The 27,921-nt window shown below is 43.2% G+C and overlaps 2 protein-coding genes across 2 annotated transcripts in view; both read right to left on the reverse strand.

The window, feature by feature from the left end:
- The window catches only part of ST3GAL3 (ST3 beta-galactoside alpha-2,3-sialyltransferase 3), a 203,813-nt gene extending 203,224 nt beyond the window's left edge, over nt 1-589 (reverse strand). The window contains exon 1 of the mRNA XM_087733941.1: nt 467-589. The gene's annotated coding sequence lies outside the window, so the exon portion shown is untranslated. The remainder of the gene's footprint in view (nt 1-466) is intronic.
- On the reverse strand, nt 81-27,921 carry KDM4A (lysine demethylase 4A). The gene is made up of 22 exons (XM_087733937.1): nt 27,766-27,921; nt 27,297-27,449; nt 26,885-27,060; nt 25,662-25,776; nt 24,623-24,816; nt 23,120-23,169; nt 22,486-22,589; nt 21,292-21,429; nt 20,119-20,369; nt 19,142-19,332; nt 17,492-17,853; nt 15,561-15,681; nt 14,770-14,948; nt 12,283-12,487; nt 11,917-11,993; nt 11,111-11,166; nt 10,049-10,157; nt 8,851-9,039; nt 8,029-8,199; nt 7,412-7,531; nt 6,680-6,772; nt 81-5,620 (listed from the first exon to the last, which is right to left on the reverse strand). Exons 2-22 carry the CDS (start codon nt 27,432-27,434, stop codon nt 5,480-5,482), a joined length of 3,180 nt encoding a protein of 1,059 aa, XP_087590063.1. The 5' UTR covers nt 27,435-27,449; nt 27,766-27,921; the 3' UTR covers nt 81-5,479.

Raw genomic sequence — 27,921 nt, forward strand, 5'->3', positions numbered from 1 at the left:
ACTGAGTCTTTCCTTTAATTGCTTCTGGCTATCAGTAATGAAGTTTGAGTTAACCCCTGTTGCGAAGATAGGCACAAAAATTAATCCAAAAGGTTCAGAGATGTTGTATTCAAGAGAAGCAGCAGCACTTGAGGAAATGAGAGTCCAAGCACATTAACTAACGTCAGCTCACATTTGCAGCCATCTGATCCCCACGTCTGAAGCTTCTCTGGAGGTCCATGGGTACACCACACCCTCTGCCTCCCTAAATTCAGCAAGACTCTGGACTTCATTCATTGTACTTCTTGAAGTAGTTTGCTTTGGTCTATAGCATACAAGTATGTAATGTATCACAGTGCAGTCACAGGTACTGCTTGGACGTGAGCCTGGTTGGTACAAATTCTTGAGCTGCAGACAGGTTTCTCCGAACTCTCTATGGAGGACTTCAGCCTGGGTATGAAAACATCCTAGCACACCAGCCACCCACCTTGTCTACAGCCCGTGAGGAGGCAGCTCTTCCTTCAGGCAGCAGTATAGCTAAAGATGAGAACATCCCAGTTCCTGGGTGTTGGGTCCTCTCGCAGCACGAGGGGCCCGCACTGGGTCCGCCAGGCAGCGACTCACACGGGACTAACTCCCCCAGCTAAGGTGGAAGAGCCCGGACAGCAGGCCTGTTTCATTTCTCTCTTGCATCGTGTACCGAAGGTGTTCACAGCCCACTAGAGCCATTCATAAAAGTGAGAACTTTTCTTCAACGCAGAATTAGAGGCCAAGGACACCTCTCTTCAGGCTCTCCTACCTTCACTCAGTTTTGTCTAAAAATTAACACACATACTATACCATTCGAATCTTTTTCCAGTACCATCCCACACATTTCCCTTGTTCACTAGGTGCTGTCAGAACAGTTTTGACTTCAGCATTGTCACGTTACTCATGCTGCAGCAAGGAGGCTGTGGCAATGTTTCTGCACGGATCTGCCACAGGTTCCTCAAAAGATAGCAATCAATCAGGTGAATGTTTCCTGTTCCTCTGTAGACCATTCTGGTGAGGTCAAAGGAAACACCTGATACACACCCTCAGCTATGCTCATTACTGGAACCAAGCAACACCACACTCACCCCACCTGAAGTGTTGCACTCTTCACTCACCTGAGGGAGAAATCTAAAGCTGCTGAACAGCTCTAACAGCAATGCAAAGAAATGAAGAATGATTATGGGAAAAGAGGAAAAAGGCTTATTTTGACTTTCAGCAATACCCCATGTTGTTCATGTTGAACCTAAAACACTACACACTTTACACTACCCTAAGTGCACACACTTGAAGGTTTTGTGCATTGTCTACAAATTTGTCAGGGAAAAGGAGATGTTAACATTTTCCCAAACTACAAAAGCTGACTCCAGGAATACTTGGCACTTTAGGCTCCAAAGATATGGGCGGAAATAATACTACAACGAATAAGCAATTTACTCAAGGTCACTTGGTGTATCAGTAACAAAAATCCCTGAGCTAAGGTAGAAGAACCTCCTTTCCCTGACTGCCAGTTCAGCAAATCTTAACAAGCACTGTGAAATTCAAGAGTCAACACTGAAGTAAAGAACAGAGTTGTTTGACTCTGCACCCAGGTAAGATTTTCTGATGACTCCTCTTCTGGCACTGCCACTCTCAGATACAGGGGGAACCTAAGGCAACTCAGCTCTTACTGCGGATGTCTCAGGTCTGTACTTCAACAAGGAAGGATGACTCTGTGGCTCTGTCCCTGTTCTAGTTGCACAGCCATGCTGGACCAAGTTCTTAAATAACAGAACTCTGCTTAGCGTCTCCGAAAGACACCCAAGAACTCACTGGATAAGCATTAAGGAGATGAGTATTAGAAAGGAATAAAGCCAACAGAAAAATTAGAAGCATGATGAGAATTTCCAAGTTACATTGCTTTAGTTCTTAAATTAGTCTACAGATTGTCCATTTTGAAATTAGATTTATTACTTGATCAAATTGAAAACAACATACAGGCTACCAGAGTCTCAATTTCATCCCATGTTTGCATTAAAAAAAAACAAGCACAACTGCAGACATGTCAGACAACAGGAGCCCAGTTAGAGAATGGAAGAACAGAGATGCATTGGAAGCCTTGGGATATGTGGCTACGCTCCTCAAACAGTGCAGAATCAATTCAACCCAGCTCAAAACACTGGGAAGAGAGAGAAGGAGCAAGGAGAACAGGTCCTACTACTGACGGTACTGTCTCTGGCCATCTGAGGGGTCTGCTGATGGAGAGAGGTCTCCTAGAAGTCCAGCCACAGGCAGAAACGTTACTGCAATCAGGTGCTTTACAAATAATACAGTCACCTTTTTAAACCTTACAAAAAGTCATCACTGGCTTGCCAAGCTCATCCTGAATTAAGGGCAAGCCACTATTTGTTTATACTAAAAATGCTTTTTATGGGTCCAACCTGAACCAGTCACAGATGGAAGCTTCATGAAAAGCAAAGTGAGGAGGTCTACTGCCAGCAGCATCACATGCAACGGACCTAACAAAGGGCCATCAGAGCTCCCGAGGGCATACTGAGCGCGATTTCCTCCTCAACACATTCAAGAAGCACCTGCCTAGCTGATACTCTGGCAGCACCTTGCCCTCACTGGAATGATGCTGTAACAGGGATAAATACACTTCCAAAAACAAACCACTGGAAAAAATTATTATCAGTCAAGATCAAAGTACAGGTAACAGAAAGCATATGTACCTTTGAGACAGCTGCTCTGTAAAGAGCTTTTATTGCTACCTGTTATACGTCAAGCCATAAAACCAACTGTTTTTGCAAAGTCAAATAATGTAGACCCCTCAAACATCAGGGTCACCAATTTTAAGTTCACAGAGAGAAGCCAAAACGCAGTTCAAACACTGCAGTAGGTAAACTATGCTCACATTTGAACGATGCAGCACAAGAACGGGGAAGGCCCTTTGTCTCAGAGTGCACGACGGCAGCCGTTTCCAACACAGTGCAGCCAACTGACAAGAGCAAACCTGGAGCCTGCAGAAAATGCAGCGTAACAAAGCTCCTCTTCCAGAACAAATACTAGGCATAGGAACTCTTGAAAGTCACTCAGTACCGTTAGAGGTGGGTGGCAAAACCTGCTGCAGCTGAGCAACAGCACTCCAAACAAATCCAGCTGTTTCGTACTAGGTGATCATTTTAGGATGCAGCTGTTGAGCCAGGTGTTTGCAGCACAGGTAGCACATGGCACCCAGAAGGTGCATTTATGTTATATGGCAGTTTGGGAAGAAAGCCTGAACACAGGCGCCTTTTCTCTGGAGGGAGAATGGCAGATGATATGAAGAGTATGTTTTTCAGTAACATACAGGTAGTGGTCAGCCTATGAGAAGTTAATACCAAATCTTAAGATAGGCTGACAGAACACAAGGCAAGTTTGTTAAGGCCCTGCCAGCTCTTCTCCATGTTTGCTCACAGGACATCACTTCAGAGAGGCTTACGTACAAGCTAAGACGTCAAAGTGCAATTTCGTTCCCGTTGCTAGACCAGAGTAACTGCAGCTACTAGACTCCGGCCTTAACAGATCCTAGTTTTACCAAGCCAGCTATCCTACTCATCAGAAAGCGATTTAATAACCCTGAGACCAGGAGTTTTGCACATGGGAAAGAAAAAACCCACAAAGGAAAGCCATTATCTCCTTTCAGAATCTGTTTAAGCCTTCCAATACTGATGAACGAGGTATTCCACCACAAAAATGGGACAGAATACCTCTATGCAAAACAGTGGTTGTGCAAATCTTTGCTACTCACATCAGCCTCCTGACCCTATAAAAATGTAGGGATAAGTAAGATTTTCTTTATAAAAGTTGTAGTTTATTTCTTTTCTGATCAAGAGTTGTTATCACTACACAATACCACATTTTATTGCTAATCACAAATCGATGCACCGGGGTTTCAGAAGAGTTTGGTTTATAGCGTTCCTATGTAACAAAAGGAAAAAAGTTACAAATCCAGACTTTGCAGACACATTGCCACGTCCCTATAGAAGCAGGGATGCATTAGGTCTGTTTCACTAGAAAATTCTCCTTTTGAACTGTTTCTGGAGAACACATAACCATAATTTTCTCCAGCAGGAAAAGTCACCCCATCATTCCATGCAAAAAGAAGGTGGCCAATCTGCTCCACAGCCTAAAATCCCTTTCCTACAGAATGGGAAAGGAACATGTATTTACACAGCTCCTACTGTGGTGTGTTAATGCTTAAATTACCAGCAGCACGTTGGCACATCTTCTGGGTACACCTACTACCCAGCTTAACTCAGCTTCCTACTGCTGGCATAGCAAGTTCTCTCCAACACAGCCGAGATGTGCCCTACTAATACTCTATAAAAATGCTGCGGTAACCTTTGCCAGACAGCAACACAGCAGCACTCCTGCTTCAGAAGAGCATTGCACAGCCTTTCAGTAATACATACAGTTCAGTGCATGCTTTATCTGTCTCAGACCCAATATTAGCTGTTGTAAGCAAAAGCCTGCGGCCACACGACAGACAGTGCTGCCACAGAAGAGGTACTACACTGCTTCAGATACCACTGCCCTGTCATCCCCAATACTGTGATGCTTGGATTTCAAGAAGGGAGAGTTAGGACTCTGTCCCTTTGGTCGTTATTGCCTTAGAAGGGGTGGGGAGAAACTCAAAAAAGAAACTCTTTGGGAGCTGAATGTCTATTGGGAGCTGAATGCCTGTTCTTGTTAGAAGGCTGCACTGCGCAGGGCTCCAGACAGATTTCATTGATTCTGAGGCACATACTATAACAGTTAAACTTATGATTAAGTAAGTCAAAACAAGTATCAGAACAAAAATATTAAATGGAGGGTTAAATAATTTGTCCTATAGGATTCAATTTCACATTTCACCTGTTCACACAAGCACCTCCTGTCTGCTTGGATCTGAACAGCCTACAGCTCAACCCTCAGAAAGGAGGTGCTGAGAAACAAGAGACTGAAGCTGCTTGCGACAAAAATATGGATATAAATATAAAAAGAGGTTCAATTTCAAGCACCAGTAATACTGCCTGCTCAAGCCCAGGTGTGGTCACCAGGGAGACTCCCAAAATCAGGAACATTATTCAATTAAAACAATAGACTGTACTATTCTGCAGCTGCCAAGATTCCTGGCTACAACTCCCAAAAGAGTTTGCCACCTGTCAAAATTGTCTCTAATAAAAAAGCAAGACTGCTCGACGAGATGAAAGCAACACCCCCAAGCTGGCTTATTCAGAAAGGACCCAACTTCAGACCAGGAGTCTGCAGGCATCAGCTTCAGCAAATGGGATCTGTTTCACTATCCAACAGCTGCCTTTCAGCTACTGCAGAGCATCAGCTTTTTAGCTTCCTTAAAAAACAAAACAAAAAAACCCTGGATTCGAAGCATCCAAATATGGCCTGTTGTACTGGAGCGTTTAAATCCTTGGGGGAGGTGGGCATCTTCTTCCTCTGCCACAGGCAGCGCTTACTCCATGATAGCCCGGTACAATGCTGGTTCAATGTAATCTTCACGGTAGCGTGAATTGATCACTCTTTGTCTCTTCCTCTCTTGTCTGACCTCCTTCTCGGCGAAGATCTCTGTGAAGCGCATATCTGAAGCTATTGACTAAGAGAAAATCCAGAATTAGTCACTAGAACACAGATCAAATCCCTGCCCCCACATCCTCCTACTGCATGTAAGGAAGAACCAAGTCAAGACACTTGGGAACAGAACCTTCAGCCTTCTTCAAAAACTGACTGAACACAAGAAGAAAAATATTTAAGAAACTGGATTTAGAAGTCTGGGGATAAGTTTAAGTGATCTGTAATCAGAGATCTGAAGAATCACAGGTTTCAAATATAACTGAGTAGCTAATTTAAGTTTACAATCATTTCCCTAGAGGAATAAACACACTCATCTGTTCCAACTTTCAAGTAGTCTAGTACATTTTGTGCCTTACGGAGCAGGCATGTTTAAACACCTGGTCACAAGATTCAGCTATGGTACGTTCTTTCCTAAACCTCTAACATCCTGTGTGCCTTCCAACAGGTTCTGCATTAGGGTCTGCATGATCATGCTGTAAAGCGAGATACCCTAGCATGCTGTCCATAGTTAGCTTTTTATTGAGGGAAGCATAAAGCAACAGAACAGGGACTGAAAGGGCCTCGGGAATCTCCATCCCTGGAGATCAAAACTTGACTGGAGAGCCCTGAGCAACCTTGTCTGACTTCAAAGTTACCCCTGCTTGGAACAGGCGTCTGAAGCAGAGATGTGCAGAGGTCCTTTCCCACCTGAATTATTTTACAGTTTAAAAAAAATGGCCAGCCCTCTTGGTGCCACACTACTAAGAGCTTTTCCGAATAAAGGGTAAGTGAAGGAACTTGGCCATTGTTTGCAACGGGAACAGACAATGAAACTTACGAATACAGGCATGAAAGGGTATTAATGTGCTGTCCCAAACAGTGACTCTATGCCATAAACTCCCATCTCTGGAGAAGGAGAATTAAAGTCTCTCCAGAGTGACACAGAACTTTGCTTTTGTAGCCTGATCAACTACCAAGCTTCGCAATGACTGGGGAGAGCATCAGATCATAATCTTTTGCTGCCATGCACTCAGCTTGCTGTTCAAGGACAAATTACGTTAAATGAGCTTCTTTAGTAGAAGTTTGCATGCCGTTTACTTACCAGCCTTGACTTCACTCTCTTAGGAAGCTCCTCTTCAAGAGTATACACATCATCCCTTTTCACCATCAGCTGTGACCCGTCTTCAAATTCCACCTAGAAGAAAAACAGAGGTTGTTCTGCCATAACTCTCAGAAGTTAGAATCCTCCCACAGTTACCCAGAACTTGCCTTCTCCTCCCCACAGAGGCCTCTCATGAAATAATCTTCTACCACTTGAACTTTATAAGATACATATGCAGATATGCACACTGCAACAGACTTTAACCGAAACCTCACCAATCCCATGACAGTAAAAGCAGCCCAGCAAGTTTTGGGATATTCTTTTAACACCTGACAAGACAGTCTGGCTGGTCATTTTAATACGGCCTCAACATTCATCCTTCTGGAAGGTGCAAGGCATGATACACTCTCACCAAACAGAGAAATGCAAAACCAAACTTATTTTAAGCAGCTTAAGCTACAGGAACAGCGTCTGCTGAAGAACTGCAGACCAGGAATTTTTCAGAAGCTGACACTTTCAGGTAGGTAGCCAGATATAAGTAGAGCTGCAAGCAACCACTTTGCTCGTAACTCCAGCAACTGTTACCAGCATCTGGCATTGCTGACAACACTGAGTAACGACCCCTGAAGTGTTTAAGCATGACTCCCCTATAGCTCTGCTGGCTTAAAGAACAGCTCTATTAACATAATCAGCTTGTTATCAGTGATGAATTTTCAGATAAAAATTCTGTACCTGGTACATCTGGATGGCATGTGATGCGACAAACTTGGCTCCATAAACTTGTCCATCTGTCCATCTCACCTGCACAACTTCCCCTTCAGCAGGGGGACCTAACTGAAGACAGTCTCGACTCTACAGCATAAAGGAGGAAGGTGGGAGAGACAAGGGGAAGGGTAAGCAGCTTCCTTACATGAAGATTCAGCAAACCACCAGGGAGTCCATCCCAGTCACGCTGCACACCACCCCAACAATTACTCCATTTTAGGGACGGAGAACTAGGCTGAGAGACATCCATTTATGTCATCTGTATTTAACTCCCAACAGTGGGCCCAACTTCAAAGTACTTCATGCAGGAATGGTATGCAAGTATCAGCAAGTTTTCCTTCAGACCTACCACTGCTAAGCAGCCAAAGATTAGCTGCACTCCCTGTTACACCTGTTCCTATGTGCCCTTAGTTAAGTCAATCTCATGTAACACCCCTAAGGCCATCTTGCAGCACATCTCGGCCACAACATGACCTAGGGTTGGAACAATTACCAAATCCCCTAGTGTGTCTGCTCTGCAGCAGCAAGAATTGACTCGCATTATGTGCCCTCTGCCGGAGCCAGACTCCCACTGCATAACATACCACAATGTCCTCTGGGTACAGGTTGTCACTGAAGGACCCATCATCGAAGTTGACCTCGTAGAAAGTCTCCTTTGCAAGGCTGACCACTTCACATTGATAGAAGCGACCATTCTTGTGCTTGCTGATGACTATCTGTCCAGGTGACAGATCCTGCAGTGCAGCCTTAGCTCGCTGAAAAGAGAAAAATCACTTTTTACACAATGACTCAATAAAGACTGTATTGAGGACCACAGTTCTGGCGCTGGCAGACAAGGAAGCAAAATGAGGTGAGTAACTCTACTCAAGACACTGTCAGCAGCATTTTTAGAAAAGTTTTGCCTCTGGTATTTCAAATGCTTAAAGCCTAATCTGTTACATGCAGCTGTAATTGATTTACTTAGTAAATTAAGCTCTCATTCTTCAGAGCAATGCAAGGCCTTTACAATAAATATTGTCTAATAGACTGTTGTGGTTTTGATGGCTAAAAGGGCTACACGGGAACTTTATAAACTAATCAATCACTTAAACATAAAATTCTATGACCACTCATGCAGCCTGCTGGAGTCCCAGCACTAGCTCCTGCATATTAAATATCACAGCATAAAACTCACTATTATTCCTCATTACAACACCACAGAAGGGATGTAATGCTCTCGGTCCTTCTGGGCTGCAAACCAAAATACAATAAAGGACCTGACCAAGATCACTCAGAGCAGCAGCAAGGTTGAGATCAGAATCCAAGACCAACACCGTTAGATTATACCGAAGATTCTGGAAGAGCCAAACTTTTCTGTCTCCCCAAGATACTGTAGTTCAAATCCTCGGAGTCACACACCTACTCACCTCTGCCTGAGACGGAATCTTATGCCTGAAGCAGGTAATGAAGACAACAAACGGCCAGTCATCAGGCTGCATCATGACTCCTGCTGCTTGGGCACAGCTGACATGAAAGGATGTGGGACACCGACCATGTGAGCACTGTACACAGCAACCTGCAATTCTCTTTCTTCTTTTCTTGCAGAAGATGCATTTCTGTGGACACGAAACTAGAGGTTATTGGTTGGCACTAGCTTTTACCTCACACAAAAGGCTAGCTGGTCTAAGTGTCTGATACCGTACCATTTACTCTCTGTGAGAGCACTGCTACTTTCTGATTAAAAAGAAGCAGAAGGCTACCAGTTCTAGTTTATGGCAAGGCAATAATTCATAAATTTAAAGTAACCCCATAGACGAAAAATATACATTAAATATCTACCACCTCAACATGCACAAAGCACATGACCCAAGGATGCTAGCAACACGAGACCTTGGATTAAATCAGTCTACAATGCTGCAAAGTCAATAACCAAGTGCTGAAAGACCCTGTTGAGTTACACAGAGAAGAGCAACAGAATTAGAATAATGGGCAAAGACCAGAGACCAAAAAAAACCAAAAAACAAAAAACCCAAAACAAACTACAGAACTAAACAGTTAAAATTCTATCACTAGTACCAGTGACCAAATTACACTTGGGTCAGGCCTGATGGGCTGTTGTAGGAAAAGAATGTTATCTGTAATGCATTACCATTTGCAAAGCAGTTAAAATCATTTTCCCCTCAACATTGAGCTGCTAGGAGAGTTAAGTACAGTTGCTTTCTTGCTGAAGACATTCACTCATTATACAAATGCCTCACATATCCTGAAGCATCTCAGTGCTCAACAGCAGTCAATAAAGCAAGTCAAATACTAGAGATTAGAAAAATAGCAAACAAGACAAATATCACCATTATGCCACTGTATAAATGTCATTTGCTACATACGGAAAACTGTGCCCCCCTTGCTCGCTCCTCATCTGAATAAGCATATACTAGAATATGGAAAGGTTCAAAAAATGGCAACAGGGACAATTGCTATTTCCCACACAAAGCACAGAGCAGATTAAATTCTTCAGTCTGGAGAGGAGATGACTTGGAGTTGGAGAGATAAGAAAAGTCTCCCAGATTCTGAATGGACTGGAGAGACACTTTGAAACCTCACCAGTGAAGCACAGGTGATCCTTACCAGTCTGAAACGTTGCAGGGGGATTTTGCCAACATCTACAGGACTCCGCTCTGCAATATTCACAAATTTTGCCTCCAGTACAGCTACAGCACACATCACATGAACCCACCTGTCAAGACAGAAGAGGGGAAAAAAAAATTAATATGCATTCGGCTGACAGAAGACACTTCGGAGTTTAAATAAACACAGTTCTGTTGAAGTTTGCCATATAAACCATGACAAAAAGCCTCTGAGAACTAGCAGTGTAATCTTCCTTCCTACTGCTAGTAACAGGGCACATGTGGGGCAAAACTAAGACTTCTTCATACTTCCAATCTACTGCTAACAGGCCTAACAAGAGAGCAATTTAGTGTGGCTTGTGCTGGTTGCATACCTGCTTTACAAAAGCCTGCCTGATAGGTTTATTCCTTCACAAATCTGTCCCATAGCAACTGCTCAGTCACTACTGAATTACTTTTGAGACCATGACCAAGACGTTGAGGCTCCTCCATATTACATCCACAAAATTTTTGGAGGCCAAGTTTCAGTCACTCCATGGTGCTACAAGCCTGTCCGACTGCTATTTTGCATCAAATAACTTCAGACGATCCACCACACCAAAAGACACAGGACAGGCAGCTGCATTCATTACACCTGCTGCAGAGGTACCCTGAATGTCAATATGTTGTGCTACTTAAAGCTATGATTGTCCTTTGTCCCCATCGCCACCACACATTACATGGAGAAATCAAAATCCTCTGTGAGAAGGTACTGAGAGATGTTATCTCATCAGGAATCTTATTTTTATGTGGCATATTATACCTCTGCACATTACACCTCTGCACTATAAAATGCAAAGCAATTAACAACTGTCAACAGAATGAGGGTGAGGCATTACCTGAAGAGATGATGACTGCTGCATGTGAACACAACGAACACACTTTACTGCAGCCCCCCCAGTAACACAAAGTGTGAAAGGTGTTGTTGGTCAACACCAAATGCAGGCATTAGCTTTACTAGCTTACCCTCAGCTACTTAGGAATTGAGCTTCTCCCTTAAGACCAAAAAAGCTGGAACACTCACTTGTCATCATTGGCTCTCTGCAGTGCTCCTCCTCGTAATGAACACAAACAGCAGTCCTGGCACAAGGAAGAAAGCATTAGCTGAAAGAGTGGACTCCAGAGTGGTAGACTTGCTTCAGAACTTCCTCCTCAAAATGCACGTCCAGAGGAAGAAAATGGTTTCACTGTCAGAAGAGAGCTAACTACCTTGTACAGATCAGCCCTTTAGCTCTCAAAAGCTGCTGCCCTTAGGGCAACAAATGTAGACTCCAAGTCTGTTTGAAGGCAAGCAGACCTACCACTGAAGACCTGTTCAACTTGTTTGTTATGGATTCCTTTTACAACTGCAATACCCTATATCCTTTGAGGATGTGTAAAAGGATCTGGAACAAAGAGCAAATACAGTTCAAGAGGTTGACCCGTTCTGCTGATCTAGAGCCTATATAGTTTTTTGAGGGAATCCCGTTCTTCTTGCCTTCTTCACATGTGCACACCTCCCTCATTATTAGCAGAAGTTACTTTCTGTTTTAGAAATAGTAGCTACCATAAATTAAGACAGACAATGGAGCTATTCCCACATTCATGCAGAACATCTTTATGACTCAAGTGAGCTCAGCAGCTTTGCACTAGTTAAAAGAATTGTATTGCTATGGCTTAGAAAGCGCCAAAATACAACAGACGGGCTCCTAAACATTCTCTAAATTGCCGTCTTTTCACAGGAAGGAATTTAAAAAAAAAAAAAAAAAAGTAACACTATGGAAATGAACTTTGTAGCAAGTTCCCAGATGTCCCAGGCTCCATCTGTGAGAATGTTATGAGAAACTTTACCTCTTCTAAGGCATTTTCTGTACACCTGGAGCACATCCAGTCTTCAGTGGCCTTGTCTGGGGATACACCATAACAACCTAGAACAGACAGATCTCACTTAAGAGCTTACCTAAACTCAGACCCTTCCCCCTAGGGCCCAGAAGTAAAGCAGGAATTAAAATCAATGACCTAAGGATGATGCTGTATTTCAAGTTATCCATGCAGCCAATTCCATATTTCAATGGCCAGCACTCATGCATATACCATTCAGATAAGGGCTGAACTTGGTCTATTTGTACATTAAACAAGACTGGTAGAGGCTTGCGATGATGTACAGACTTACTACAGAGAACATTAGAGTTTAGGGTTAAGTCAGGATGCACTCACTTGCATGAACACAGACATGGCAGTTTTTGCAGGTGATAAGCACGCTGGTTCCATCTTCCTCTAAGTAGGGGGTTGAAAGATTGAGGTCAGTGCTGCAGCCAGTTGTAGTAAAGCACATTTCAGGAATCAGGGGTTTGGTTCGGATCTTCCCATCTGCAGCAGCTGGAGTTACTCCAGAGTTTTGACTGTTGCCTCCACACTCTGCCTGTAAGGGATGGACAGGAAATTTAAGTTTTACAATTAAAACTGTCTCACGTCATCTTCGCTCACTCATTATTCCATACATAAATCCAGTTTAAAGAAAGAATGAAGGTGCTGAAAGATTAAAGAGTTAGTAGGTTAGGTGAAAATATAGTTAGTTCATAAAATCATCATCTACTGCAGCTTCAGAATGAAATTATTTTCTACCCAAATGGCTAAACTTAAGATCTGAACTGCGTCCCCAATGAGCCACGAGATACACATCAAACTGTATCTCTTCTGACAGAAGAGATGGAATCGCCAAGCCCACCTCATGCTCTATGGGCAACACCTCTGCTGCACCCTGGCACCCCCTGATACAGAGGATCATAACACTGCTATCCAACATTGTGCATTTATCTTACCTCAATATGGGAGGATTATGATCACACAAATAGATACCTACTGCAACCCCTATTATTTTTTCCTAGTGTAGTTCTGAACACGTCTAATGGGCTTTGAAACTAGTTTCGTTCCTGGGAAATAAGCAGACTAAAAATGCAGTTTCCCACTTAAAGCTCAGGAGACTTTCAGGCTAATCTTTTGTAATTTATTAATTTAAACCAATGTCAAACCAAACAGCAATCACATGTAAAGTTTAGAGAGAGATGCTTCCACTGAAGTTACCCTTCTTCACAGCTAAACGGAAATGAATCTTTGAGGAAATGTTTCAAACTGTCTTTTGTACCCCATAGGCCACCACAAAAGTAGCTTGCCTAATCTTTGAAAAATATTATTAGCAGAAATTGCAGTAGCAGAATGAAGCTGCACTGTCCCTCCTACAGTGCATCAAAAGGTAGGAAAAAAAAGTCCAGGTAAGGATCACAGTTGGAAGGGAACTGACATGTTTCCAACAAGTCCTGTTTATTCAGGTTCTGTAAAACTTACTGATTTACAGTGAACATTGCACATCAAGCAAAAGACTAAATGACTGAGGGAAATCTGTAACAAAGTTGAAGAAAATGCGAGGTTTTTTTTCCAAGCAGCTAGATACTTTTCTTCTTCACAAAGGAAAAGGTGAATATTTGTCTGGCATTTTGTGCCAATTTTTTATTTGAATGGGTAACTGAAGTGAGTTCCCAGACTTGCTATAGACTTTCTGAAGTTGGAACGAAGACCCTAACCACACCTGAAATCTTGGAAGAGTTTCTGCTTCACTGCCTGGTGTAGACAGACATTTTAAAACCTGCAGCTAGAGTTTTCTGCTTAATAGCATTTGGAACTCAAAAAAGAAGCTAACAGAACTTAAACTGTCCTCAAATTGTTAACTTTATACACTGTCAGCACCAGTGAAATCCATGTACTATGCAGCTTCTACGTAGAATTTCCAGTCCTAACAAGAACCTACTCTCAGACAGAAATAGCAAGATCGAACAGAAATTATGGTCTGTGGTTTTCATGGAAATTAGCAACTATGTGCAATATAAACCCTCGACAAAAATTTGAGATCTTTATTTCAAAAACTGTAGTGAACATGTTTCTAGTGCCACCATAATCATACAGTGATCTCAAATGAATCAAATACACTTAGCGTATGGGAAGGGACAAACTATCTCTAGGTGGAACATGCAATCAGACAACTATTCAAGCTACCTTAAAATAGCTTAGACACAGCCAAAAATTCAGTGTGGGACTTCTGCCTAAGCATTTAGTCAACATGACAAAGTGGTTCTGCAACCCATCCCAAGCTATGCATTGCTACAGCCACACTTTGTTAAAGCGCATTTTCACATGCTATAGCTACTGTCGATATGGATGCAGTCCATGAAAAGACAGCTTTCTACCTATGCCATCCACAAACACAACCCTAAATCCTTTTAAGTGAAAGGTTTTCTTCCTTGCCAGCTCCCCAAAGACCATATGCTATCAGTGGACTTAAAGTGTTTTTTAAAAAAAAAAAAAAAAAAGCATAGAAGTGAAGGTGTCAGTCTGGAAAAGAGAAATGGGATTTTATAGTCAGCTCCAGCAACATTCAAGGTCCATTCTCTGGTTTGAGCAAAAGCCACAGAACACAAAAGCTTCTGTTGAACAGCTGAGCGAGCCCCTGGGAACCCACAGGCAGTCCATCATAGGTGTGGTGAGGTTCACTCAATTGTGCTTTCCTGGAAAAATGCCTTGGGAAGACTGCAACACTGATGCAGCTTTATTAACTGGCAACGTGCAAAATGACGTTTTTAAAACTATGCATCACGGCAGCAACCTATTCAGCTATCTCTATGATAACATTAACAGACTTGGTCTACATACCTGATACGTCTGGAAGAGCATACAAATAGCACAGTAAGGAGACTGCTGAGCCATGGTCCGATTGTATTCTTTTTCAGCCTCAAAATTTGGTGGCCGATTCTGCCACAGCTGGCTAAGTGGCTTGGCCCATGCTTCTGTCTCTTCAGCCTCTTCTTCAGGAGTTAGCTGCTCTGATGCCTCTGCAGTTAAGAGATCATTAACTCAGTGATTATGTGTCCTTTTATAGATACCCTTCTTGCAAATTAAACTAAATAAGGCAAGAAGTTATGAATGGAGATGATAGAAAGACTGCCAGAAATCAAATTTACAGAAGCGCGACGGGAACTAGTAACTCAGTCTCCTCTTTAAGAGGCTTCTAATCAAGCAACCATGCAGACACAAGATAAGCTTACTGGGCGAGAACAGCACCAGTTCCAAATTACGTCAAGACTGTCAGCCAAAGAATCTGTTGTTGTGGGTTTTTTGTTTGTTTGTTTGTTTTTAAATCATGAATATTTACATCAATTAATGGAATGCTCCAAGGCAGACACAATTATGCAACAGTCTCTGGTACTGGTTTAATTTTCCTTTCAGAGATGTGAATTTCCAGAGAACGGAACAGGAAAGAAAGAAGACACCATTCGAGAGAAAAGTTTAATGAGGCAAGCACAGAAAAATGAGACAAGCACCTTGTCTAGGATGCAGAGGTGTCACTTGCTGACTCCTATTTATCGCCAGTTACTTAATGGAATACTCCATGCTGTCCACAGAACCGGAGACCCTCTCTGCAGTTTCCCACAAGGCTTACTTACCATCATCACTAATGCAGTCTTTGACCAAGAGCGGGTGATGGCGTGGGAGCTTGCTCAATGGCTGGCGACGACCCTTGGACTTCTTACTCTCCTTCATTGATCTTATGTACTCCTTTGCTACCTGGACAAGGAGAAGCAATTCAGCAATCAATAAGCACATGTCCTTTTGACATCATTTTTAAAGGAATTTATTTTGAACTTAAAGAAACCTCCACAAAATGCACACATGCTTCCATGATTTTATTTCTAACAAACTAACTTTAGCTCTAAACTAGCTAAGTTTTTGAAAGAACTGCTTCCAGCCCTTTTGCTAGGGAAAACCAGATAGAGCTGTACTAGCTCTGTTGAGCAATTAAAATAGAGACCTTTCACAGGTCCCAGCATAGCTTTACATGCAAGTCTGTTTATATAAGAATCGTGTAAAAGACAGAAAAAAAGACAGACAAATTGAATGGTTCAACTCAGAAGAGCCACGCTAAGGAGTCTCATGCATTCTGGAGAAATCCTCAGTTTGCATGTCAACCTAAAAATTCCAAATTTAAAAATAAAAAAAATTTTAAAAAAGTTAGAGTTCATTGGCACCTTGATCTAACAGGCTTATTTTAAACGAAGGAAACTTTCACCCTCTTTGCTTATTACTTGCATTGATGTCTTTCCAGACAGACTGGAAGGAGACTACAACAATAGTTATCTCCTCTTCCCTTAGCCTTATGTAAAAACAAATGACACACTGACAAAATTATTACTAACCTGACAAGCAAGGCAATAAAAGGCAATGATTTTAACAGCCTAGGAAGTATCTCAGTAGATAAGAACCACCCCCCTCCCCCCTTTTTAATCTGTTATTCCTCTAAGAGCAGAAGCAAATCTTGGATTAAATGTACCTTACATCTTTTTAAATCTCTTCTTTTCATAAAGAAGCCAGAAGAGAGCATAACAATCATTATCTCTAATCTCCTACACAGAGCTGGACACAAGACTTCTAAGAAACAGAAATGCTTTTATTCAAATGGAAATTAGCATTCCCAGTTACCATCTGATGGAAAATTTGTTTCGAAGTACACCATACTGGGGAAAACGATCCACACCCATTCAAAATTTCACCTTTTCCCTGTATGGCGTATGCAATGGAGACATCAGTATCAGCAACAGAATTTCTTTAGTTTAAAATATCCATGAGAACTCTTTCTCAGTTTCAGCTTAATTATCAACAGATCTGCCCATTTGCTGTTCCCTTTCTGTAATTCCTGAATTTCAAAGACTTAATCATTACCAGCCTCCCACACTCTAAACACAGATTTAAAGAGGGAAACAAAATAATTTGAAAAGACAGCACCAGGTAAGATTTTAACTATTACAGCCTTGTCTTGGGTTGTCTAACAGAACATTCATTGGCAGCTCTTAAACACTCAGATTTACATTCTTCCAACCAATAATTTCTGTTCCATCATGTCTTTTTTTTTTTCAAAAGGGACACACAGATGTACACATGTATGTGATTTTATATTAAAAAAAAAACCTCAAACATTAACATGCTCGTAATAAAGGCTGGATTGAACTAGATTCATTTTAGGTACAAACTGATGTCTATTACTAAAACAGGACCTGAATCACCCTATAACACTACCATGTCGAAACCACCAAGCTATCCTTTCCCTTAAAGCACTTAAATAATTTAGAGAAGTTCTCAAAACACGGGATCTCCTTGTTTCTAAAAGAGGTAAGAGTATAAGACTTCCACCTTAATTCTTGTTTGTTTAGCAAAACCCATAGGTATTAAAAAAACACATTAACAACTAAGCAACCTGTTATGCAAAGACCAATGGAACGAAAATGTAATCTGCACAGATAGGAAGTTTTGTCACGGCAAATTATAATTATGTGAGCACATAATACAGCCCTTAAGCTTTCAGTACTCTTGCCATTCATACCTCTGCCAGTTCTTGCTCATTCACGCTGGCGGTGGCACTGGCTTTCTTTCCTGAAGTCTGTTCATTGTCAAATCCGCTGGCATCCCCTCTAGCATAGCTATGGACTGTAAGCACCCCAGCTGGCCCAGGAAGAGTTTGTTTTGCCAACAGATCAGTTGGTTCGGAGTCAGAAGAACCAGAATACGCAGGTGAGCTGGGCTGAACGCTGGAAGTTGCACTCTGCTTCGAAGTTGTCAAAACTGAAGTGGAATTTGAAGCATGTGAAATGGAGAGATCCAATGCCGCTGCTTCTTGCTCTTCCTCTTCTTCCTCCTCAAGCTTCACCGTTTTCAGTTCTTCAAATTTGGCTGAGTCCACACGATCTAGAAGAAAAGATATACTGACTTTTTCTAAAGTCTGGGCAGCAGAGAGAACATTTGTGCAACCATCTGCACAAAGCCAAACAGGAAAGCAAACTACTACACACACAAAAAAAATTACATTAATGTAAAGCACAGATCATTAATGCAAACACCTATAAAATCATGGTTGGCTTAAAGAGGGAGAGAGACAGAGAGAATAAAAGCATCTGCTCACTGCCTCTTCCAGTATAAGAACTAGGGTACATCAAACAAAGCTAGCAGACATTGAGTTAAAAACAAACAAATGGAGATGATCCTTTATACAGTGTAGCTAACCAGCCCAACTGGCCACATGATGCTGTGGCTAAGAGGTTACAAGGGTTCATGGGAGACTTAATAGAAGAAAAATAAAAACCCACAAACCAATAGAAGATTATTAAATACAAGCTGCAAAATGCTGGAAAACAGAATACTAGAGGGAGGCATTACATATGTTTGCCCTTTTCTTATATTGTTCCATACGTCCCTTGCTCCTCCCTTAAGAGCAAGGATAACTGACCAATTACAAGCCATGTTAATTTTCCTCCAGCCTACTGATTACAAAATTACAAATACAGTATACCAGACCCACGCTACCAGGAAGCATGTGTATGTTTTACTAAGCAATTTCTATAAACAGGTCACATCACACAACAGGGATACAGAGGACTTTAGACTACTGAGGCATCCAATACATTTCTGTATGCAGGCAGACAAAATAAAAAGAGCAGAATCAAAAGCTAGAAGCACCAATTTCTTAAGCAAGTCTCATGCAATACTTCCTGTTCCTTTTAATTCAGCTGAAAGGCAACATCCCTGTGACCTACCTGGTCAATCAGTTACTGAAGCAGCTACAGGATGGCTGCCTACGCCTTTGCTCTCCCACAACATTTTTTTATATAATTCTCACTGGGGTGTTATCCACAGATAGGCCACAAAAGCTAACAATTCAAGCTGTGGTTATTTCATTTACTCAAACTAGTGGCAGAAGCGTCAGACAAATTTAACTAAAGGGCACAACCCAGAATTGTTCTAGATGCACCTCCTGGTCTTGAAAAATCAAATGGCAATATCTCAAGTCTCACGACAGTAAATTTCTGAAGTGCTTGCCATGGCTCTAACAAACTAGAGTCTGCATTTTTGGACATGACAACGTCCTACCAATGAGCATCATAGGAAAGAGTGCCCCAGATTCAGCTCTAGCAGCTTCTCTCCCTGAAGAATAATATCCTGGCCCCACGTACCAGGATAAAGCTTGACACACAGTTACCTGGAAGCTTGAGCCCTTGTTCACCCTGCTGCACAAGTTCACCCGTAGGTCTCTCACGAGGCTCTGCCATGTCCGCTTCGTACTGCGTGGAGCTCAGCTCCTCTTTGGGGAAGGCCTCGCTCTCACTCACCTCCTGAGGCACTTCCAGGCAGACCCTGTGCCTTTTTGTTCCTATGCGATGCTTGGGGATGCTGCAGAAGACAAATCCATATGTCAGGTTACCAAACACATAAGCTTCTTGAATTTGTGCCTGGATGCACAAAATAAAACACTGATCCAAATCAGGCTGTATGAGACAGCACCCGGCAAGCCAAATAGTTTCCAAATTATTCTGAAGTGTTTTCTTTGCTTTTACAGAAGCAGAGTCAGTAATCCTTAGGGATGACTCCTCAGCATCTGTTAATCGTGTATTAGGCAGCTATGTTCTAGCCAGGCATTCTTTACCTTAAACAAAAAAACCCCCCAAACAAAACCCAAAATAACAACAAAAAAAACCCACCACCAAAGACAACTTCAGCAACAGTAGCTGACACTGGCTGAAAAAAAGATTTAACTGCAAAATGTAAGATGATTAGCCTGTCCGCCTTCAGCAACCAGGAACTGCACACTGACATTGCAGCTCGCAGCACTGATAGTATCAGAATTTGCTATGAAGTACTGTCCCATGATCCCAATACACCTCATTTTTCTTCTGGCCTCCCAGCATACAGTGCACGCTTCCAATCCAGGCTTTGGACATCTGTCCAAAGTTGAAGAACTACCTTCCAAGCTGGTGCATTTCCTATCTACCACAGATCATCATCAATGTGAACTTAAACAGTAAAAACAATTAAGAGTAAACCCTAAACCCTACTCCCAAGAAAACAGACTGCTGCTAACTCTGACTGCTGTTCTATCAGAACAGCAAACATTCAGTTGCAGATGGGTCCAATTTCTAATAATCCAACAGAAAAGCAGAGGACTATGTAAAGCACTACCTTTTCGTCTCATCCCCGTCCACCTCCTCTTTACACGTCTCCCCTGTTTCCATTTCCTCAGCACACTGTTTCCCATTCTTGACTTTTTGCATAAGATCCCCTTTAAGGAACTCTGCCGCCTCTGGGGTTGGAAGAGCATGGTCAATGACAGTCACGTCCTTCCCAGCTTTCCAAAGCTTGTAACGATCCGGCTGGTACTTCCTCACAAACACATCCATGGAGATCTTCACCATGTCCTTCCGACACGAGCACTGCAGTCATAAAAAATATTCAAGTAAGGCCACATACTCAACAACTCTACTCTGCATTCCTGTATCACTTTGCTTTCAGGAGCTTAATTGAAGAAAAAATTCCCCCAGTTACATGTAATTGAGCCTCAGAACTCTCAAGACTCTTTCCCAGGAAGTCAAATGTATATATATTGCGTTACTAAAAACTGGGCAGAAAAGCCAGCAAAAACGACAAAGCAGAAAACCAGATGTTATCGCAATAACTAAGAAAGAAAGCTCACCAGCCTATTTACAGAGTTGCTGGTAGAAGCTGACTGTTTTAAAATGAGCTCATACAAAAACAGTCAGCAAAACCAGAGACTATAATGAGGAAGTCGGAGCCAGACAAACTCTGGGCCTACCCAGAGCAGCAGAGGTTCCCCTCGTCGGGGCATGGTTACAACTAGCACTTCAAAGCACTCACTTCAATGTAACTTTTGAAAACATATTCCATGTCTGTAAGGCACCTCTACAGGGATATAACACTATCCAGTCTAAAGGTTCAGACAAGATAACTTGTTTTGATAGGTGACTCAAGTTACCAGAGTCATACTTCCAGGGTAAATGGTCAATAAATAATGGTTAAAATATCAGACAAAATACTGAGGAGTCCTGACCACCAAGCACACCCTTTCATCTTCGGAAAGACAACCTGTCCCCTGCTTTTCTTTGAAGCCTCACTTGATCTACACAAAGCTAAAAGACATGTTATATACTACCCATAGTTGAAACAAGGACATGAAACAGGAGGCTGACTAGACATTGTTACCACATCAGAAAGCAAACATCACATCTTAAATGGACAAAGCACTGAATTCACTCCCTTAGAACGAACACTGGGGGCTTAACGAGCAGCAGAGCATTAGGTTATTTGTACACAATAGGATGGCAACAGACCACTTACCAGTACAGACTGCTTGCCATACTCGATCCACCGAAGAGTAGCGAAGTTGGTAGATTCAGCACAGTTAAAGCCATGATTAAAGCCAGCATGATAGCTATAAGGGAAGGTTATCATGAACTCTCCAGCCTCCTGTGTCACCTAGAAGACAATTGAGACACCGCATTGTTATTCACAACTTAAGAGTCTACTTGGTGGCTCTGAATAAAAGGAGGTACCCCTCGTGCAGTGTTACCTGAAACCCCCACCCACAGATGGTGGTTGGAGTTACTTGCTTCAATGGATAGACTTGATACTTATCTTCACTATTCTACTTACGTTAAGTAGGCGTTTACTAGAAAGCAACACTCAAGTTTTTTACTATAACACAACACAACTGGTCAAAATAGCACAGAAGTGGTTATACATATGAAATACTCTGTGACAAGCTATCTGCAGGTCATAAAGGTACTTATCTGTATCAGCTACAGGTCTGGCTGAACAGTATCTAAGGCCAAGTAACATTGCTATCCACACACAACTTGGAAATTTACTACTGGTTTTTTTTGCTGTTCATATTCAAGTACAACTCTCAGTCAGCCTTCTGCTGCTGCTCTTCAACATTTCTCCACTGTCTAATAAAGGTTCATGACAACAAAACCCTTCAGCTGCCCACGCAGACGTGACAGTACTTCTGAATAAGGACTCAAAGACTAGATCTTCAATGTGTGGGGGGAAGGGGGGGTGGCAGGTTATCACCTGAGAAAGTAAGGAAGTCTATAGTTATTAATGTAATGAAAAAAAAAAAAAAGGAGGAACAAGCCATATTTCTGTTGAGAAAACAGATCGCAACAAACAAAATTTGCAGGAGACAAGTCTGAAACAAAAAAGGAACAATCTCTCTTTAACTTCACTGCTTAGCTGTGTATTCAGTAATCTAACACAGGATGTTGTGTATAGTTTCATATTAAAAAAAAAAAAAAAAGGCACAGAAGACAGAGCCTTTGTTTTTACAAGTCCTTGACAGATTTTTCTGTCTCAAACTCTTTCAGGCCCCAACTGCTGGATAAATGGAGGTACAGTGGGAAAGGATTGCCTTATACCCTCCCTGTTCCTATTTTCCTCCCTAAGCATCTGCTATTGGCTGCTGTTAGAGATGAGACAGGGCTGCACGAAGCTGTTGGCTGAGCTGGTATAACCATGATTACTTTTCTACACCTTATCAAATGGGATGCCGTATTTCTTCAGAATTGATGGAGAAATGAGGGTCATCTTGTGACGGAGAAACGCTTCACAACTTTGGGCACTTCCTGGAAAGAAACCTGTTTAAAATAAAGACAAGGAGAGATGTTACCGTTCTGCTGTGAACTGAATTAATTCTTCAGTAATTTTTAGGAAAAGTTACCGTCTAAATAATATTTTTCCCTAGGGCTACAAGTATGGACCACCTTATCTGAAGTGTGCTACCTCGCATTAAGAAAAAGGACAACTCCCGGAGATTTATCTTTAATGGATGCCAGTTTGACAGAGCGTCAGAAAGACTGCATGTAGAAGGATCTTCCCTTGGCTATAAACTTCCAGTCCTAATAATCAATAGTTAAGGATTTTCTCGTTAAAGGTTAGACATACCACAACTGCATTATTTGTAATGTGACATTTCTCTTGTGTGTATATCATAAACAAACACTTAGAAGTAATATAATCTATATTTTAAAGGCAAATTATCAATTCAGTCATGCCAGCCTGCGCTCTCACAAATGTTACAGGCATGTTGTACTCTAGAAGAGCTGAAACCCATTGCAGCTGTCCATCCCGCCTTCCACAAAAGGCAGGACATGAGTTGCCCGATTACCTTTTGCAAGTCTCTCCAGTCGCTTCCCATGCTCTGGAGGGATAGAGTACCTGCAGTCATAAGAATAAGTCTGTTCAGTTCAAGTGACATCACAAAATCTTAATGTTTGACTGGCAATCATAAACAGGCATCAAGGCATGAATTACTTAAAAAAAAAAAAAATCCTCCATCTCTACACTGTCTGTTTCAAAGTTCAACGATGTAAAGATAAAAATCTTTATCAAGGACTTTTACCTCTCTATCCCAAGAAAAAACTAGAGCCAAAAGCTGACCACCTCCTCCACTGACTTTTGCCTTAAGCAGTCAAGGCACTAAAAAGCCTGAAGCATTTAATTAGCAGATCTGTGCAGCAAAACATGAATTGCGAGAAGAAAGGGAAGAGCACTTCCTGACCCGTCTCAGTTCACAGCCACGCAGTCGCTAGTATACTCAGTGCAAGGAGGAACACAGAGCAAGAGAGAAAACGGAATCATCTCCTTCAGCTGCTCAGACCAAGATGGAACTAAGTCAGATGCAGTGCCACATCCTTCACATATGCACAACTGGTGGCATGATCTTTAGGGCTATATCTCTCTCTCTCTCTCTGTACATACCTTTTTATGGGCGCCACAAAACTCCTAGTTGGTTGGACTACAGTAAATAAAACCACCTACTTAGCTTGCTTTTGCTCTGGAATAGAGTGCTGTATTCTTGACGGAGTTCCTTGTTAAATAAATCAGACTAAGCTATCAGCAAAGTTAACTTCTTCCACATACTACTGGAAAAGAAGCAATGGCCAAAAGGTTTATCTGATTGAACTATTCTGTTTCGTGTTCCCATGCTATTGACACTGCATGGGGTTGTTCACTGGTCACATGGCGCTAGCTATTAAAGCAGCCAAAAATACTAGTTTCCAACAAAACTGCCATGGAAACAATTGTTGAAGTTGCTTGAGAAATTACTTGTGAACAGAAAGGAATGATTCACTCTTAAAATGCAACCCATGCAACAGAAAAATTCGGGAGCCTCCCCTAAAAACAATCATGAACGCTCAGACACTGGACAAACCAGTCAGCAAGATCCACTAGCCTGCTTTTAGTTCTATGATAAATAGCTACATTTCAAAGTCTGTTAAAAAATGTCTGTTCCCATAGTGCCTGCGTGACAACAGACACATTACCTCTGTACGGTCATTTTAGAGCCTCAGGAAATCATAAGCAAGTTTTCCAAGTTCTGGCCCTATCGCAGCAGAGAGTGTCCGCCTTACATTACAACTCTGAAGAACTCTTTACATCAGGACAGCAAATGGACTTTCTAGAAGGTAACCAAACAAATGCTACTGAGGACATGCACTGCTTTGCAGTTCCTTACAGGTTTCTAGTGTTCTTGTCATCAGATACTACTGCAGTGCAAGATCGAAGGGATGGTAATTCCTTTAGTCAACTCTCATAACTTCACCACTTTAACTCCAGTATTTTATGGTATTGTTTTTCTACATCTAGAAGCTTCCCTAGAAAATCTTACCATGACTTGGGTTCCCCAAAATGCAAGTAATTAATACTGTAGAGATCCATGTCCTCCGTATGCCAAGCAAAGGAAGTTTTCCACATGCCAAAATACAGGTAAGGAGTATTCACTCCTTCAATGGTTATGCCGCTTTCATTCTCCACAATATCCAGGATCGTGTTCAATCTGCCGATATTCCACGCATCTACATGCTGCAAAACACAAGCCTCATGTTCAACAAGCGTTACGAAGAACAGAACCACACAACTGAGATGGCAATTGCAAAAGCTATCAGGCACTTGTGAAAGAGCACATCAACACAAATCATCTACTGGCACAGCTCAAACCATTAGTTAGTTCACCTAAAACAAAAAAGTTTCGCGTGGCGTTAGCTTGCATACTGATTGTTTACTAGCCACCTTTAAAAAAAAAGTTATCAGCCAACATAATGATTAGGAAGGAGAAATAATCACGAAGCTACAGACTTTACAGAGCAGAGAACAATAGTGCAAGCTTGAGCTGACGTCTGAACCCTCTTGAACAGAAACACATTTCATTCCGAACATCTTTTAAAAGAGTAAATCATCATAATTCAGGAGACTAGCAAGTAGAATGCATACCCTTTTCTAACGTTTATCATCCTAACACATAATGGCTGCAGAGCTGTCCCACAAAAATACATGCATTAGGGGATACTAAAGCAGTGCTTGTTCACCCATCAACACTTCCAATTCTCATACGCCTTTCAGGACAAAGCAGTATAAAAGCAACACTTAAGCAACAGCGGCTTTTGCTTTCTTGAGCTACACTGTATTACACTGAAGCACTAAGAGAGGTCCCTTAGAACATTACCTCTATTAGCCGCCTTTAACTATCTGGCTTAAATGAAGAGTATGTTATAAACATATGGTTTGTTGTGTTCCTGCCTACTCCAGAAGCTGGAACTCTGCTAAGACTATCATCTTTCTGAAAGTTAAGAGTCAAATGCTACATTAGTATTTATGGAATGCAATATACAGGGATAACCGTTACTTGAAAACCAAAACAGTTTTCTTACTTTGTCATAAAGTGTGCCATTAACATCAGCACCGTAGATAGGGGCATTGAACGTAAGGTTCTTCCAATATTTTCGTTCAAGGTCTTCGAAGTCCGTGTAGCGGGGTGTGCAGTACCTGAAAAAACAACAAAGACTAAAGACTCTGCAGTTTGATACTTGACAAGTCTAAACACCAACGTTCTCTACCACTGAGAGAAATGAAAGCTACGATAAAAATACCTAATGCATATTATCCGCCAGACCCCTACCTCCCAGAACAGCAATCGGAGCAGCCACAGCTCTGTTCCTGTAAGACTTAGGAACAAAGGATCAGGAAGAAAATGATTTTCCCCATTTCTCAGTTTACTTTCATTTTTGCTTTGTGCACTTGTCTCAGGTCAGAACAATTTTACTTTCTAGTTCTTGCTACTTAGCAAGGAAGGATGCACTCCAAACCAGAAACGATACAAAGAACAACTCGGGGAAAAAAAAGCAAACAAAACCAAAGTTTTTTGTCACTGTGAAAGTAACAAACATTTCCAGACTCACCTGCTAGTAAACTGGTCAAGCACACTCAGTTTACCAACAAAGTATGTGCTCTTGATGTCCATTTCCTGATAACTACACACTGACCTCTTTGTGCAGCACTGAGGGATCTAATTTACACTCTAACACCTATTCAACATGTGTGCATGTATATATATATATATGTTCCAGACAATTACATATATACCATTAAAGAGCAATTTTCCATAAATTATTCTATTTGAGAGACAGAACCCTAAGGTATCTGAAGTGTACTGCTCTTGCAAGACAAAATAAGCTGTAGTGGGCAGAGCGCAGCTGGCAATACCAATGCCACTTCTGAATAGCGATTTCTAAGGCTGTCTGGCTTAAACTCCTTTTGAAATGATCTTTTCTCTGTGTCCTTTTTCATGTCAAGAACATTCCTTCCTCTACTACTGTACTCAGTAAGTATTTTGATGGTCTAGCTGCTAGGGAGAAACAGAGAGGAGTCCACAGCAGAAACAGAAAGTTCTGCGGGCATTATGTCTCCTCTTGCCAGATGACACAAGCGACAAAGGTCCCCATCTGCACAGCCAGTTTTACCAGCACACCTCGTGTGCCGGCGGCGTCACGTTCGCGCCTCTGACCAGCACCAGTCCGCAGCGCGGACCTGGTCCCGGGGAATCGGGGCAACAGGACCTCCCGCAGTAACTACGTGCACGGAGACGCGGACGTACTTGTCGCTGTTGGCGATTCTTCTGAACTCGCGGACCGTCATGGCCTTCTTCTGGATGTTGTACTGCGTGAAGAGGCCGGACTGCCCCGTCACCACCTGCTGGATGGGCGCTGGGATGACGAGCTCGTCGATGTCATCGTAGCATCGCCGCGGCTTCCACTCCTTCGGAGGAACTATCTGCGGGAAGCAAAACGCGCCCGTCAGCGCCGAGCCCACCGGCCGGCCCGCCGCCGGGGCACGCACCGAACTTGGGGAAGTCGGGCTGGGCGCCCCCGGCCGGGGCAGGCCCGCCCCGCCGCCGCTGCCGGGTAAACAAAGGGCGGAGGCGGCCCGGCCCCGCTGGGCGGAGGAGGGCCGAGCCCGGTGCGCGGCCTCCGCCCGGGCCGGGCCGGGGAGGGTGGGGGTGGTCGCACCTTGGCCAGCCCGGCGCGGTGGGCGCCCTGCGACTCCACGTAGGCGATGTACCGGCTGAAGTCCCGGAACTGCTCCATGGTGGGGCGGAAGGTCATGATCCGGGCGTTGGGGTTGAGGCTCTCCAGCTCCGAGGCCATGTTGCCGGGCCGGCCCTGCACGGAGGAGGGGGGTATAGGGGGGGGGAGGGGGGCGGGTCACCCCGCGCACCCCTCCCCCACGCCGCTCCGGGCGGGCCCCGTCGCGCGCGCGCACGCCCCGCCCTCTCCGCCCGCCGGCCAATCTCCGCGGGGTCCGCATCAGCCCTGCCTCCCCATTGGCGGAGGGCGCCTGCCCGTCAGGACCACGGCTCTCTTTCCTCCTCACGGCGGAGAACGCCACCGACTCACGCCCCTCCCCCTCCCCCCCTCCCCGGCCGGGGCGAGCCCGTTCCGACGCGGAGGGGTCCGAGTCCCCGCCCGGCGTGCTCACGTCAGCAGGGCGTCCCTCTTCTTCGCCGCCTCCGCCCTCCCCCCGGTCCAACGCCCGGCCGCCGTATCCCTCCGCACCACGCGCCCAATGAGTCCGGCAGGCCGCCGACGCCACCGCGGCCGTTCCCCACCGCCCGAGCCCCGCCCTGCCGCCCCG

This window comes from Nipponia nippon, unplaced genomic scaffold, assembly GCF_047370975.1.
Source record: "Nipponia nippon isolate SJK-2023a ecotype South Korea unplaced genomic scaffold, ASM4737097v1 scaffold_5, whole genome shotgun sequence".
NCBI lineage: Eukaryota > Metazoa > Chordata > Aves > Pelecaniformes > Threskiornithidae > Nipponia > Nipponia nippon.